Raw genomic sequence first — 13,499 nt, forward strand, 5'->3', positions numbered from 1 at the left:
CGAAATATGTTATAAAACACCACACTGCCTCTTTTCGTTTTCATTTAAAGAAATCTTAAACATTATAGCCGCACAAATGTGGTTCAGGCAACGCGTACTGATTATATTCACTGCATAACGTTAGCCTATTTATAACAAAACGAAATATAAAACACAACCCTGCCTCTTTTTGTTTCAATATAATATAAAATATTAACTTTTAATATGGTCCAGGCGATATTGTGAATTTGTACTAAATAACAGATGTTGCAGTAAACAACATTACAGATCATCTTTGTTGTATTAAAATTTAAAATGACAAAACTCAACCAAGTCTCTTTTTGTTAAATTTCAGTTTTATCAATATTAGCCATTATACAAGTATAAGTAAAAGGTACAAGAAGCTATACAAATAAAGCAAACAATTCAGTCAAAAATACAAAGACAGCGCTCTAGTCTAACCATACAACGGTATAAGCCTAAATATAAAGTTATGAAACTTCACTTAGCTCTCAGTTAGGCCAGGGAACAAATTATAGATTCACGAGACCAAAGATCGCCCGTTAGATATACACAAGAAAGACGAATTATATCTCCTGTTTAACCACTACAGAGACGCCAGCAAACGTCAGAGTCAGCGGCAAAAGTCAGCGGCAAACGTCAGAACGACAAGCCGAGGAAAGGCTGTTCGAGGCGGGGTACATGTGCGCCGAGCGCCCAGTGATCGACTGGATCTCAAAACCTGGATAAAATTTTCATAAATCCTTATAAATAAACCACAGATTTGAGCTTTAAACAACTACATTCTCGCCTGAAAAACTCTTAAAACTACATTTCATGATACAAAAACAGTAGTATTATTTCAATTGTATATTAAAAAATGGCGCTTGTCATTCTCCTTGGCGAAGCCTATGCTCGTTTAGCTGTCAATCAAGCTGTCAATCAAAGTTAACCACACCCTTTTTATCATACATTTTATATCTAAATACGATCTAAACTAACGAGTTAGAAAAAAATTCACCCCCCTCACAGTTGTCAGGCACTCGGAACCTATCGAAAAATACAATAAAAGTCCATGGGACCAACCTGTAAAAACATGAATTTATGCTTTGAAAACAGACATTTTAACATGGGGTCTATGGACATTTGCTCCCTTTTGGGACCTGCCCCTAGCGGATTTTCAATGTATTGCAGATTTTCGCACTTCCGGGTAGGCTTCATTTATCAGATTAGAATGTTGCCGCTTGGTTGCTACATGACAACGTCTGAAACGTGCCTTCAAGTGGCTTTGACTTGGATGTCTTAAATACGGGACAAACCTTGGTACAAACATGTGTCTCTCATTGTTGACGTTTCTTTTAGCTTTGGTCTGTTGTGATTACGAAGTGCGAGAAGAGTTTTTATTTTATCTTATTTTATTTTTACTTTAGATCAGTTCAGTTACTGTATTAGACCAAACAAGTCTAATTCTATAAGCAGATTGAGAGTGTGCGTTTTCTTATTTGGCATGTGATTTAGTCGGGCAGTGTGAGTGAGAGTGTAACGCGGTGCGGTTGAAGTAAAGATGAGGCAGGATCCAACTGCAGCACACGCTTTAATTAACAAACTACAAACTTTACAACAAGCAAGACTGGATACAGGGCTCGGGAACAGGAACAACCAACATCTCGTTAAACAATAGACACAAAGACAAGACTGAAACACAGGGCTTAAATAATCAGGGACAAACGAGCTAAACAAGGGGACGTGGGAAATCAGAAACACCTGGGATAACTAATAGACAAGACAGGGAACCATAAAACAAGACAGGGCACAAAACCACATCGTAACATAGCCCCCTCCCTATGGGCGGCTCCCGACGCCCATCAAAACAAGCAAAAAAGTTCAGGAGGACGGTCCTGGGGGAGGGACGGGGGGCCAGGCCCGCACTGGGAACCGGGACCAGGACACGGGCAAGGCGAGCCTGGGCTTTGGAGCATGGGTGACCAGGGCGGAGCAGGGCATGCCGGCGGCCAGGGCGAAGCAGGACGTGACGGCGGCCAGGGCGGAGCAGGGCGAGATGTCGGCCAGGGCGGAGCCTTCTTGGCAGGGGACCAGGGCGGAGCACACTTGGCAGGAGACCAGGGCAGAGCACACTTGGCAGGGGACCAGGACGGAGCACACTCGGCAGGGGACCAGGGCGGAGCACACTTGGCAGCGGACGAGGGCATAGGAGGCTCTGGTGAAGATAGCACCGACAAGGTCAATGTCAGCGCTGCCTCCATGGCCCTCTCAGGGTACCTACTGCCCCCCCCCCCAAAAAATACTTGGGGAAATCCACGGGAGGAACCTCCGGGCTGTAACTGGGTTCAAGAGTGACCTCCCAGAGCTTGAAGGACACAGGTAAGACGAGGCGCAGAGGCGGGGCCGGCAGGGCGAGACGTCTGGTTATGCTCACCGGAGCCTGGCGAGCCGAACGAGTCCTCCTTCTCCTCTTCCTGCGACGGCAAGTCACTGGGCTAGATACCCTCACTTGGCTAGATTCACTAACTTGGTTTGATTCAGCACTGGACGCACTTGTTTCACTTGATTCAGCACTTGATTCACTTGATTCACTTGACTCGGCACTTAACTCACTTGATTCGGACCTTGACTCACTTGACTCGCCACTTGTCTCACTTGACTCGCCACTTGACTCACTTGACTCGGCACTTGACTCACTTGACTCGGCACTTGACTCGGCACTTGATTCACTTGACTCGGCACTTGATTCACTTGACTCAGCACTTGACTCACTTGACTCACTTGATTCGGCACTTGACTCAGCACTTGACTCACTTGACTCGGCACTTGTCTAACTTGACTCACTTGACTCGGCACTTGATTCACTTGACTCACTTGACTCACTTGATTCGGCACTTGACTCACTTGACTCGGCACTTGACTCACTTGACTCGGCACTTGACTCACTTGACTCGGCACTTGACTCACTTGACTCGGCACTTGACGCACTTGATTCGGCACTTGACTCACTTGACTCGGCACTTGATTCACTTGACTCGGCACTTGATTCACTTGACTCGGCACTTGACTCACTTGACTCACTTGACTCGTGAAGCCCGGGCTTGTTGAGCGCGGTCTCGGCAGGGCTGGAGTGAAACGCGGGTTCGGCTGAGCAGACGTGAAGCGCGGGCTTGTGGAGCGCGGTCTCGGCAGGGCTGGAGTGAAACGTGGGTTCGGCTGAGCAAACGTGAAGCGCGGGCTTGTGGAGCGTGGTCTCGGCAGAGCTGAAGTGAAACGTGGGTTAGGCTGAGCAGATGTGAAGCGCGGGCTTGTGGAGCGTGGTCTCGGCAGAGCTGAAGTGAAGTGCGGGCGCGGGCGAGACCGGGCTGACGTGAAGCGCTGGCTCTCGCAGCTTGTCCTCCACGCCCACGGTAAACGAAGAGCCGCTCCACAACAGGGCCAAGTCGATATACCACTCTAAAGACCCGTGCGGATCAGGTTCGGGCATCTGAGACCCGAGAGGTTCCGATAATCCCCCGCGGAAGAAGATCTTCAAGCACTGTGTGCTCATTTGCTCATTTGCCAAGTCACTCATTTCTGTTTGTTTACAAGGCTACAAATCTACTCCACCTTTACTGCCTCTCCATTTTGAAGGATTGGTTTGTCTCTGCAGACTCACTTCCTGCTTTTTTATATCATTAAATTCTAGATCTGGCACTTTCTGCTGCAAATCAGCTAAGTCCAGACTTCTTGTTATTATTTTATTACTAATCTCTGGAAATGTTCAGCCTAATCCGGGCACTGATAGCATTAAGCTATGTGATACACCTGAAGATTTTAAATCAAGGTCTGGCCTGGGTATTATTCACCTCAATGTTCGGAGTCTAATGTCCAAACTGGATATGGTTAATTTATGGGTCAGGTCAACTGATGCTGACATTGTTGTGTTATCTGAAACCTGGCTGACTAAATCTGTCCTTGATAAAGATATTGGCATCGAGGTTTATAATGTGTATTGTTCAGATTGCCCAAAAAGAGGGGGAGGTGTTGCTATTTATATCAAATGCAAATTCAACTCTAGTTTAGTGCTCTCAAAATCGGTGTGTAAACAATTTGAGTTTTTGGCCTTAAACCTTGAAGTCTCTAAAGACCACTATATAAGGTGCTTCGTTGTTATAGAACTCCGTCTGCAAATGACTCTTCATCTACACTATCAAATTTGTTAAGTCAAGTTATTTGTAATGACACTATTGTTGTTGGTGACCTGAACTGGGACTGGCTAAGACTGATCAAATGCTTTTAAAGAGCAGTGTGACAATTTAAATTTAACTCTAATAATTAGCACTCATACTCGGCCAAATCCTAAATGTCCGGAGAAATCATCACTCATTGATTTAATCCTGACCAATGCCCCTTTTAAGTACTCTGTAATAGTTGTTTTTGCTAATGATGTGAGTGATCACTGTTTGGATGCTGCTGTTAGAGATACTAAGGTGCCCAAGTCTGCACCTCGTATTGTTGAAAGGCGAAATATGAAAATGTTTGTTTAGCAGTTTATTTTATTTTGACTGGAGTAGAAATGCCTTGATTGATGATGTGGAATTAGGCCTGACTTTCTTTCAAAACAGTTTTCTTGATATTCTTAACAGACATGCACCTATTCGTAAATTTAGAATTAGGGGACAATCCCTGGTTTACTTCTGAGATTTCTAATTTGCTCCATGTGAGAAATGTAGCCTGGGCAAAAGCAAGGAGATCAGATACTGATGCTGACTGGTTTGTTTTCAGACGGTTGCGAAACAGATTCACTTCACTTTTCAAAAAAGCTAAAGCTGAATTTTACTTATGTGAAACCACTGAGAATCTAAATGACCCCCAAAAAATCTGGGAAACTATTAAGTCATTTTCTGCATCGACTAAACCAACAGGTTTTCCGTTGTTTTTCTAGTTAAAAATGGTGTGTCTATATCTGACAAAGTAGAAATGTTAAATTGTTTTAATGAGCATTTCATATCATCTGGGTTCTTGTTTGATTCTGTTGCCCTTATAGTGTCGGAGCCTGTAAATGACACCTTTATTACTGCCGACAAAACTTTCAATTTTAGCTCCTTCTCTGTTGCTGATGTTCATAAAGCCCTGAAGCAATTGAATCCTCGAAAACCTGCGGGCCCCGATCACTTAGAACCTTTCTTTTTGAAATTAGCTGCAAATATCCTAGCTGAACCTCTGACTCATCTTTTCAATCTTTCACTGGTCACAAACAAAATTCCCAAGGTATGGAAGTCTGCTTATGTTTTACCACTTTTGAAAGGAGGTGACCTTACCTTGCCTAATAATTACAGACCCATTTCCTAACTTTCAGCATTGGCCAAAGTGTTGGAATCTTTGGTTAGTGAACAAGTGAAAGAGTATTTAAATGCTCAGTCAATTTTATCTAAGCATCAATCTGGTTTCAGGAAAAAACACAGCACTACCACTGCTGCTATAAAAGTAATTAATGATATAGTCAAAGCACTTGATGACAAGAAACACTGTGTCTCTGTTCATTGATCTGTCCAAAGCATTTGACACTGTTGACCATAGCATACTAGTTCAGAGACTGATCAGTATAGATGTAGACCATGTTATATATCTGAATTTCTTTCTTTTACACAGAGTACCTATCGTTTACGGTCCCAGAAAACTATTTCATTTAATGTACCTCATGCCCGGACAGAGTTGTTCAAAAAGGCTTTAATTTTTGTTGCACCTTCTATTTGGAATGACCTACAGAAAACACTTAAACTACAATGTCTAATTTCCTTAAATGATTTTAAAGGTTATGTTAAAACTATAGAACATGAGTCCACCCACACGTGCAATGTTTTAATTAATGGCACTTTTATTTAAATTGAAATGTACTTGAGTTGTCTTTGCCTCTTTTGTGTTTGTTTTGTGATTGTGTGATCTAATTTGTTCTGCTATCTTGGCCAGGTCTCTCTTGAAAAATAGATTTTATATCTCAATTAGACAACCTGGTTAAATAAAGGTTAAATAAAAAAATAAGAAATAGTAGGCCTACAGACTGACTATTTGGACAAATTGCTGCACATTAATTTAATTCTGAAGTTAGCACACCTAAGTAGAAAGGCATTTTGTGCATAGTAAAACATATCTGCAACGTTTATCAAGTTCATGGTGCTTGAATTTATTAATCATTATTACACAAAAATCATCATAAGTTAGGCTATACTATACAAACAATCAGATGAGCCCAGAATATGAACGCAACTTGTTTAATTACACGTTAACCATTTTCCTCCCATAGAAAACCATTATAAGATCGCTTAATGTGGCTTGATGCAGATTAGAATGTCCCCTTATGTCGAAATAATGAGTTATTATGTCGAAATAACGAGATAATTTCAAAATAAAGACTTATTATGGCAAAAGTTTAACGGTTGTGTTAAACTTGTGCTCTATAAATAAAACTTGACTTGACTTGACCAATTTTTCTTGTCTAATTATTTACTTACGTGGCAAGTAGCTGTGTAATAAGCGAGAGAATGTACATCCAGCCGGTTGTTCTCAGAATAACCCCCTTCAGGTTGATTCCTCATCACCCTGTCGGGGATTATTCTCAGAGAACAACCGGCTGGATGTACATTATCCCTTACTTAATGCATTGTATGGTCTCATGGATAATTGTAACCACAGTCATAATACACTATAATACACCTTTAGAATGTATAATGCATTAAAACCATGCATTTTTTTAATGTTAATGAGTAGGCTAAAAGGAAATGATCCACCCACATGCATCTGCTCAGTCATGGTGCCTTGATCTGTTGTGATCCGTCTCAAGCAGATGACGTAACCTTGAGGGAGGGTGTGGCCAGGCCCGCTGTACACGCCCCTGTTCCTTGACTCCACCCCCTCATCATTGCAATTAAGTCAAACGCACAGAAAAGTGAAGCGCAAAGAAAAAACGGTACCACGAGCTGACACATGACTGAAACGCAGGTGTGCTGCAGCAGGGTTGAAAATGAAAATGAAAATGAAATGAATGAACGCAATCTCATGGCAATTCGTAACGTTTTACGTTTTGCTGAATTGGTGGCTAATTTGTATGAATTTTTACAATCTCATTCGTACGTTTTCATACGTAAACATGCCTTAATTTATATAACTGTTTAAACCTCAGTGACGGGTAGGTTTAGAGGCGGGGTTAGGGGTGGCTCATTATTACATTATTTTGAAAATTGTACGTTCCCATTCAGTCGGTCACATTCGAACATATAGCACCCGCGAGAGGACTTAAGTGGCCTACCAGGCGCATTTGCGCTTTGAAGTTAAGTCTGTTCGCTGAATGGTGTTTCCCAAAGAGAAGACCCTTGGAAAATGTCTGATCGGCTCTGTGCTGTCTAATCCTCGTAGGCTTGGAGCAGTGGCTTGAAGGTCTATGTTCCTGTTGATGGCAGGTCACTGGGAAAGTGCGGCCTAGTCACCAGTTTAATCCTCCCAGGCCGTGCGTCATCCCCTCCTGGGACCTCTGTGAATCTTTCGCTACAGAGAGCTCCCTTCGAGCTGCTAGAGTCAGTTGAGCTTAAAATCCTGTATTTAAAGACAGTGCTCCTGACAGCGCTCGCTTCCTTCAAGAGGGTTGATGACCTACAGACATTTTCGGTCAGTGAGTCGTGCCTTGAGTTTGGGCCGGCCCTGTCTCATGTTATCCTGAGTCCCTGGCCCGGATACGTGCACAAAGTTCCCACCCCTCCCTTCAAGGACCAGGTGGTGAACTTGCAAGCGCTGCCCCCGGATGCAGCAGACCCGGCCTTCGTGTTGCTGTGTCTGGTTCATGCATTACGTGTTTAAGTGGACCGCATGCCGAGGGTCTAGAAGCTCTTTGTCTGCTTTGCAGGTCAGCAGAAGGGAAAGACTGTCTCCAAACAGAGGTTGGCCCACTGGATAGTTGGACACCATCGCCTTCGCATATCAGTTTCAAGGCGAGCCATGCCGCCTCAGAGTGAGGGCTCTCTCCACTCGGGGTGTTGCTTCCTACTGGGCACTGCGTGCACTCTCTGGCTCTTCATTGGATTAGGCATGCTTCACCAGTGTTAGCAACACTGGTCATGGCTGAAAAACTATGAGAATTGAGATCTGAAGCACTCTTCCCCTTGAAATGTCATGATACAGGAACAGTATATGACCATCCCCAGTGTAAGTCCTGTCCCTTCCATCCCTTATGGTATGGAGTACTACCCCTCGGGCTTACTTGGGGCTCTGGGTATACGACATTGGGTAGCAGAACGCAGCAGCTTACCAGCCTCTGAGTCTCCAACAATTGTAACACAGTTCAATGGCACTTTTCATAGGGACCCCATAGGGACTAGGCAATATTTTAAAAAAAACTTTATTTTGGGGTATTTTATATTGCCTTTTGGTGGGATAGCTTCATAAGACAGGATATTTTTATGTGAAGCATTGCATCTGTAAATAAAGCAAGTCTAAAGTTGTATGCATTCTCAGGTGTCATAAGACTGAGCAATTCTGTTGGGCATGTAGGCCTATTCTTGCAATGGAACTCCATTCATCTACAGTAGGCCTGCATGCACCTACACTGTGGCGAGCTATGTGGGTGAAAGACCAAACCGAGATATCATCACTAGTGTCTTTTTCCACTCATCGGATGGAGGTTCGCCTCTCTCTAACACGCCTCACTCATACACTTTCCCCTTTGTAGGGGGTTGAGGTTTGTGAGTGTGTGCACAAAAGAGCAGAGGAAATGAAAGTGTGAAATATAAAGGTTGTGTAAAGAGTAGTTTCAGTCATTGTCTACTGCACAGCTATGATGAGGTCGCTTGTCTGTCTTCCTTTCTGCCTGGTGCTGTTTCTGCTCTGTCGTACTGCAGGTGAGTTTTAACTTTACCGATTTTGTTAGCCAGTCATGATGCTGGGAAAAGTCACTGTAAACATTTAGTAAAATCTTTTAATTATCTTTTAAGACCGTTTAATGTTTAAATAATATCTGCAATTTCTTTGTCTTGCAGAAACAAGTCAGCGTTCTTTAAATTGCTGTTTGAAGACTGGCAACAACAGAATATCTAAAGACAGAGTCGTGGATTATAGTGTCCAGAAAGCAGGAGTTTGCCCTATCAATGCCATTGTGTAAGTGAACAGATTTTCACTCTACATGACCTTAAGTAGCAGTTTTTTACTTTCAGTTACAAGTTTTAAATCCAAAGTTCACAACTTCTGAATCTTACTGTGCTTTAAAACTTTATCTAGCACTCAAGTCATATTGAATTAAACATTTCAACCCCAATTACATCTCACGTTTTTTGTTCTCTCTAGCTTGTGGACTAAAAAAAGCAAAGCAAAATGTTGTGATCCAGATTCGGAGTGGATCAAAGAAATTATGAGAATGGTGGACCAGAAAAAAATGTCAAAACAAAACTCTGATCCAAAAGCCTCACCACCAAGCCAAAATGGAAGAAGAAAAAAGGGAAATGGACGCAAACAGAAGAAAACAATATAAAAATTTTTTTTTATGTTTATTTTATGTTCAATGTGTGCCAACTGATATACCGGTACACCTAAATGTATGATATAGATAAGTAAAATGTATGACTGTTTTATGCAGAATGTTGAATCTTTTTTGAAAAGATTTTTATTTTATTTTATTCTCATCAAGAATGTATTTTTTTGTATTCAATATTTTATAGTAAGAAAAACCCACAGTGTCATAAAATGAATATATTGTGCATATGAATATATTTTTATTTTTGGAATTATTGAATAAATCAAGAAAAAATATAAAAACTGGGAATTTGATTTCTTTATTGCACACTGTTTTCAGTAGGGGAAAAAATTAAACTATAACTAACTAAATAAAAAAATACTTTCATGTATATTTATGATATTGTGATATTTCAAATAACATATGTAATATAATATCAAAGAATGAATGCTTTGACCACAAAGCAGTTTCAGGTCTGTTTCAAGAACACCTGGCACTCTTTTCAACAAGCAGGAATTTAATCTTCTGAAGAGAGATTCAAAAATAGCAGCAGCAGCAGACAGAAGTATTGCATCTTTAAACACAAACACACAGAATACAGTGTTCGTTCAGGCATTTAGTTTAACTTGGACTTTGGACATACCTTTACGTTGTTTTCACATTGACCACTAGGTGGGGATATATGACAGGAGAGACACCAAAAAAAAAAAAAAACATAGGTGGAATCTTTTACATTTTTATAAAAGAACATTCTCTTATGCTGACAGCAAGTCAAAGTAATGTCAATTGTCTCTTACAGCTCACATATTACAATAGTTTGTGCTTAGTTTTTGTATGCCTGATTTGAAGTTTCACTTCTGTGAGAAATGTCTATTTATAAAATCAAAGAAAATAAAGCATATGCATGCTATAAAACTTAATTGATACAACGACACAGCTCATATTAATCTTATACAGTTTTAAGTGCAAAAAATAAATGCTTTTATGTAACATCCTCTTCTGAGAAGATGTCTTTCTGGACAGGAACTTGAAGCACCTCATGGTTTCTGCTTTTGGTTTGTGGTGAGTTTCTTTATGACATGTGAGCACTTCTCAGTTTTACACTCAACTCTATACCACTTTTTCCTTATCTTCTATTTTTCTCTCCATCTCTCCGTCTTTATATGTCCTTTAGCTGTGTGAAATTGTGGGATTGTGTTGGAAGTAGTGTGTGTAGTGTTTGAAGGATGTATGGATGTGAGTGAATGTAGGAGGAAGACAGGGTGAAATTAGACACCTGCTGCTTCGCGGTGCTCTCATCAGAGTGTGTGTAATGCGGTGGAAAACACACCTGCTCCCCGGAACAGGGGCGAAAAGGCCGCCGCACTCGGAAGATTGGTCATAGACACTTTACCACAAGAACAAAATGTATACATGGTCAAAAGATTTATTTCCAACACCAGAAGGTAAGACGTAACAGAAAGTCTTGTAATAAGACAATGCTCAAATGAAATGAAGAGATTAATGCATGGCTTTACATCATCCAACTATGATTGCAAAACTTATTTGAAATACCAAGAGTACCTGGTATGAATATGGTAGTTTTACAGTACCATGATATTCACCACATGCCACCATTTCCAGTTTATATATAAATACACTCACTGGCCACTTTTTAGGTGCACCTTGCTAGTACCAGGTTGGGCCCCCTTTCGCCTTCAGAACTGCTTTAATTCTTCATGGCATAGATTCAACAAGGTGCTGGAAACATTCCTCAGAGGTTTTGGTCCATAATGTCATGATATGATCATGCATTTTCTGCAGATTTTTTCGGCTGCACATGATGCGAATCTCCCATTCCACCACATCCCAAAGCTGCTCTACTGGATTGAGATCTGGAGACTGTGGAGGTCATTTGAGTTTAGTCAACTCATTGTCATGTTCAAGAAACCACGTTGACACGATTTGTGACATGGCGTGTTATCCTGCTAGTAGCCATCAGAAGATGGTAAACTGTGGTCATAAAGAGATGCATGGTCAGCAACGATACTCAGGTAGGCTGTGGCGTTTAAATGATGCTCAAATGGTACTAAGTGGTACAAATGGTACACACAAAGTGTGCCAAGAAAATACCCTCACACCATTAAACCACCACCAGCCTGAACCATTGGTGTTTACACAAATTCTGAACCCTACCATCTGTCAAATCAAATTTTTATGCCTTTTGTACTAATTCATATACTGACTAAAATTATTATCTTTTTGCATTGCATTACACCAGACGGACACAGGCTGACCTTATCCCTTCTGACATCTCGGGCTCTGGAGAGACAGTATTATCATTGCCAGTTATGAATATCGACTGTGCACTGTAGATCGATACAGAGACCTTTCACATAGACCACAGTTATAATACAGCACAAATGAGGCCGCTCCATCATTTTCTCTCTGGTCACTCAACTCTGAGACTTAGAGGCGTCTGCGCTCTGTTCATCCATGTTTCACAAACGTCCTGGAGTGAACATTGGCCTTCATCAGACATCTTTAATAAAACACTGTACATCCCAGATCTGATGTCAGGATCTGATCCAAATCGGCAGCATAGCTTCAGTATTATTAACTAAAACGTTTTGGTGTGATTGCTGTACAAACGACTCCTAAATGTAATGCACCTTCAGGGTTAGATTTGTTACTGGTGTCTTTCTTTCTTTCTTTCTTTCTTTCTTTCTTTCTTTCTTTCTTTCTTTCTTTTTTTCCTTTTCGCAAAACTGTGTTTAGAGGCTGCACCGAAGAGATAGGAGACTGGAGTTTGCTTAAGGGATTTTCTGTGTTTTAAATAGAAAGGTTAACTGGGGTCATGGCAGACCAATGACATTTTGGGGCAGAAAGCCCAGCTGTGTGCTTCTGATTAGGAAACAGTCTATATGTTGAGGATTTGCGCTTCTGTCAAGGGACTCCGTGTGTTTAGGAAGAGATGGTGTTAATAAAGACAACATACGGCCAAAAACACTGTCATCACAAGAGAGGGAAGGAAAGAGAAGTCAAATAATGTGTGTTAAAGATAAGAGTTAATTTATTCCAGATACAATAAAAGCTGTGTGGATGCAAAAGAAATATCTGCTATGCAAGGCAATTTATCTAATCCTATTGCCGCAACAATACAAATGTGATGTTCACAATCCAGGCATATGTATTCTTAAAAATATCCCTCGTTCTCTTGAGTATTTTGATTCACTGTAGTCCAGAAGCCTGAAGTTGCATAACTCTAAAGGAAAACCCTGCATCTTGACCTACTTAAAGAGACGGTAAGAATCGGCTGTAGCCCGTTTAATGTCGCCCCGCTCTGCAGTTGAATGCATGCGGGAAGCCTTATCACTAAATATTGATTAAATTAGGCAGAGCAGCTGTTTGATAATGAGATCTCAAATAATTACAAAGACTAATCCGCACCGAAGCATTACGGATTGATCCGTTTCTGTGCCTTGAAATGGAGAGAAGCGGGATTCTTTGTCGGTCCCTCTTTGACAGGGACGATGGAAGCAGAAACCCAACAAACCCGAGTGATATGCAACATCACAGAGCTGGCGCTGGAAAAACATTCTCTCTTGGTTATTATATAACCATGCCAGAGGGATAGGAGCCTTTTTCTCTCCTCTGTGATCTAAAAGAGACATCCAGTGCCCTCTAAAGTGTTGCAAAAGAAGACATATTCCGAAACAAAATAAACAACTCTGTCAATGTTTTGTTCTTCCAGGGATGTGTTGTGTTGTGTAAGTGTCTGAGGAAGTGAAAAGAGTTAAGAGGTTTATATATATATATATATATTGTATACACAATAATGAACCAAAAAACTATGATCAGCGAATATCATTGATCATCTCCTAACAAGGCCACATATTAAGGTTTGGGGAGATTAGATGGTAAGTATACAATCAGTTTTCGTAATCAACGTGTTGGATGAAGGAATAAAGATCTGAGCAACTTTGACAACAACCAGATTGTTATGGCATGGTGACTGGGTCAGAATATCTCTGAAACTGCAAGGCTTGTGGGTTACCAA

General features: G+C 41.2%; 1 protein-coding gene across 1 annotated transcript; it reads left to right on the forward strand.

Annotated features, from left to right (window-relative positions):
- The first annotated feature begins 8,720 nt into the window (after nt 1-8,720).
- Nucleotides 8,721-9,762, forward strand: ccl32b.3 (chemokine (C-C motif) ligand 32b, duplicate 3). Its single transcript, XM_077244074.1, has 3 exons — nt 8,721-8,852; nt 8,991-9,108; nt 9,295-9,762. The coding sequence occupies exons 1-3, from the start codon at nt 8,789-8,791 to the stop codon at nt 9,476-9,478; spliced, it is 366 nt and encodes a 121-aa protein (XP_077100189.1). The 5' UTR covers nt 8,721-8,788; the 3' UTR covers nt 9,479-9,762.
- Nucleotides 9,763-13,499: the final 3,737 nt, after the last annotated feature.

The sequence above is a fragment of the Siphateles boraxobius genome, unplaced genomic scaffold (assembly GCF_051911475.1).
Source record: "Siphateles boraxobius isolate OS27281-9 unplaced genomic scaffold, OSU_SipBor_1 26, whole genome shotgun sequence".
Classification (NCBI taxonomy): domain Eukaryota; kingdom Metazoa; phylum Chordata; class Actinopteri; order Cypriniformes; family Leuciscidae; genus Siphateles; species Siphateles boraxobius.

What these genes read in the sequence shown, in the direction of transcription:
- ccl32b.3 (XM_077244074.1), top strand. Translation starts at nt 8,789, where the DNA reads ATGATGAGGTCGCTTGTCTGTCTTCCTTTCTGCCTGGTGCTGTTTCTG. An exon ending in TCTGCTCTGTCGTACTGCAG is followed by an intron (nt 8,853 to 8,990) that starts GTGAGTTTTAAC and finishes TTTGTCTTGCAG; the next exon opens with AAACAAGTCAGCGTTCTTTA. An exon ending in TGCCCTATCAATGCCATTGT is followed by an intron (nt 9,109 to 9,294) that starts GTAAGTGAACAG and finishes TGTTCTCTCTAG; the next exon opens with CTTGTGGACTAAAAAAAGCA.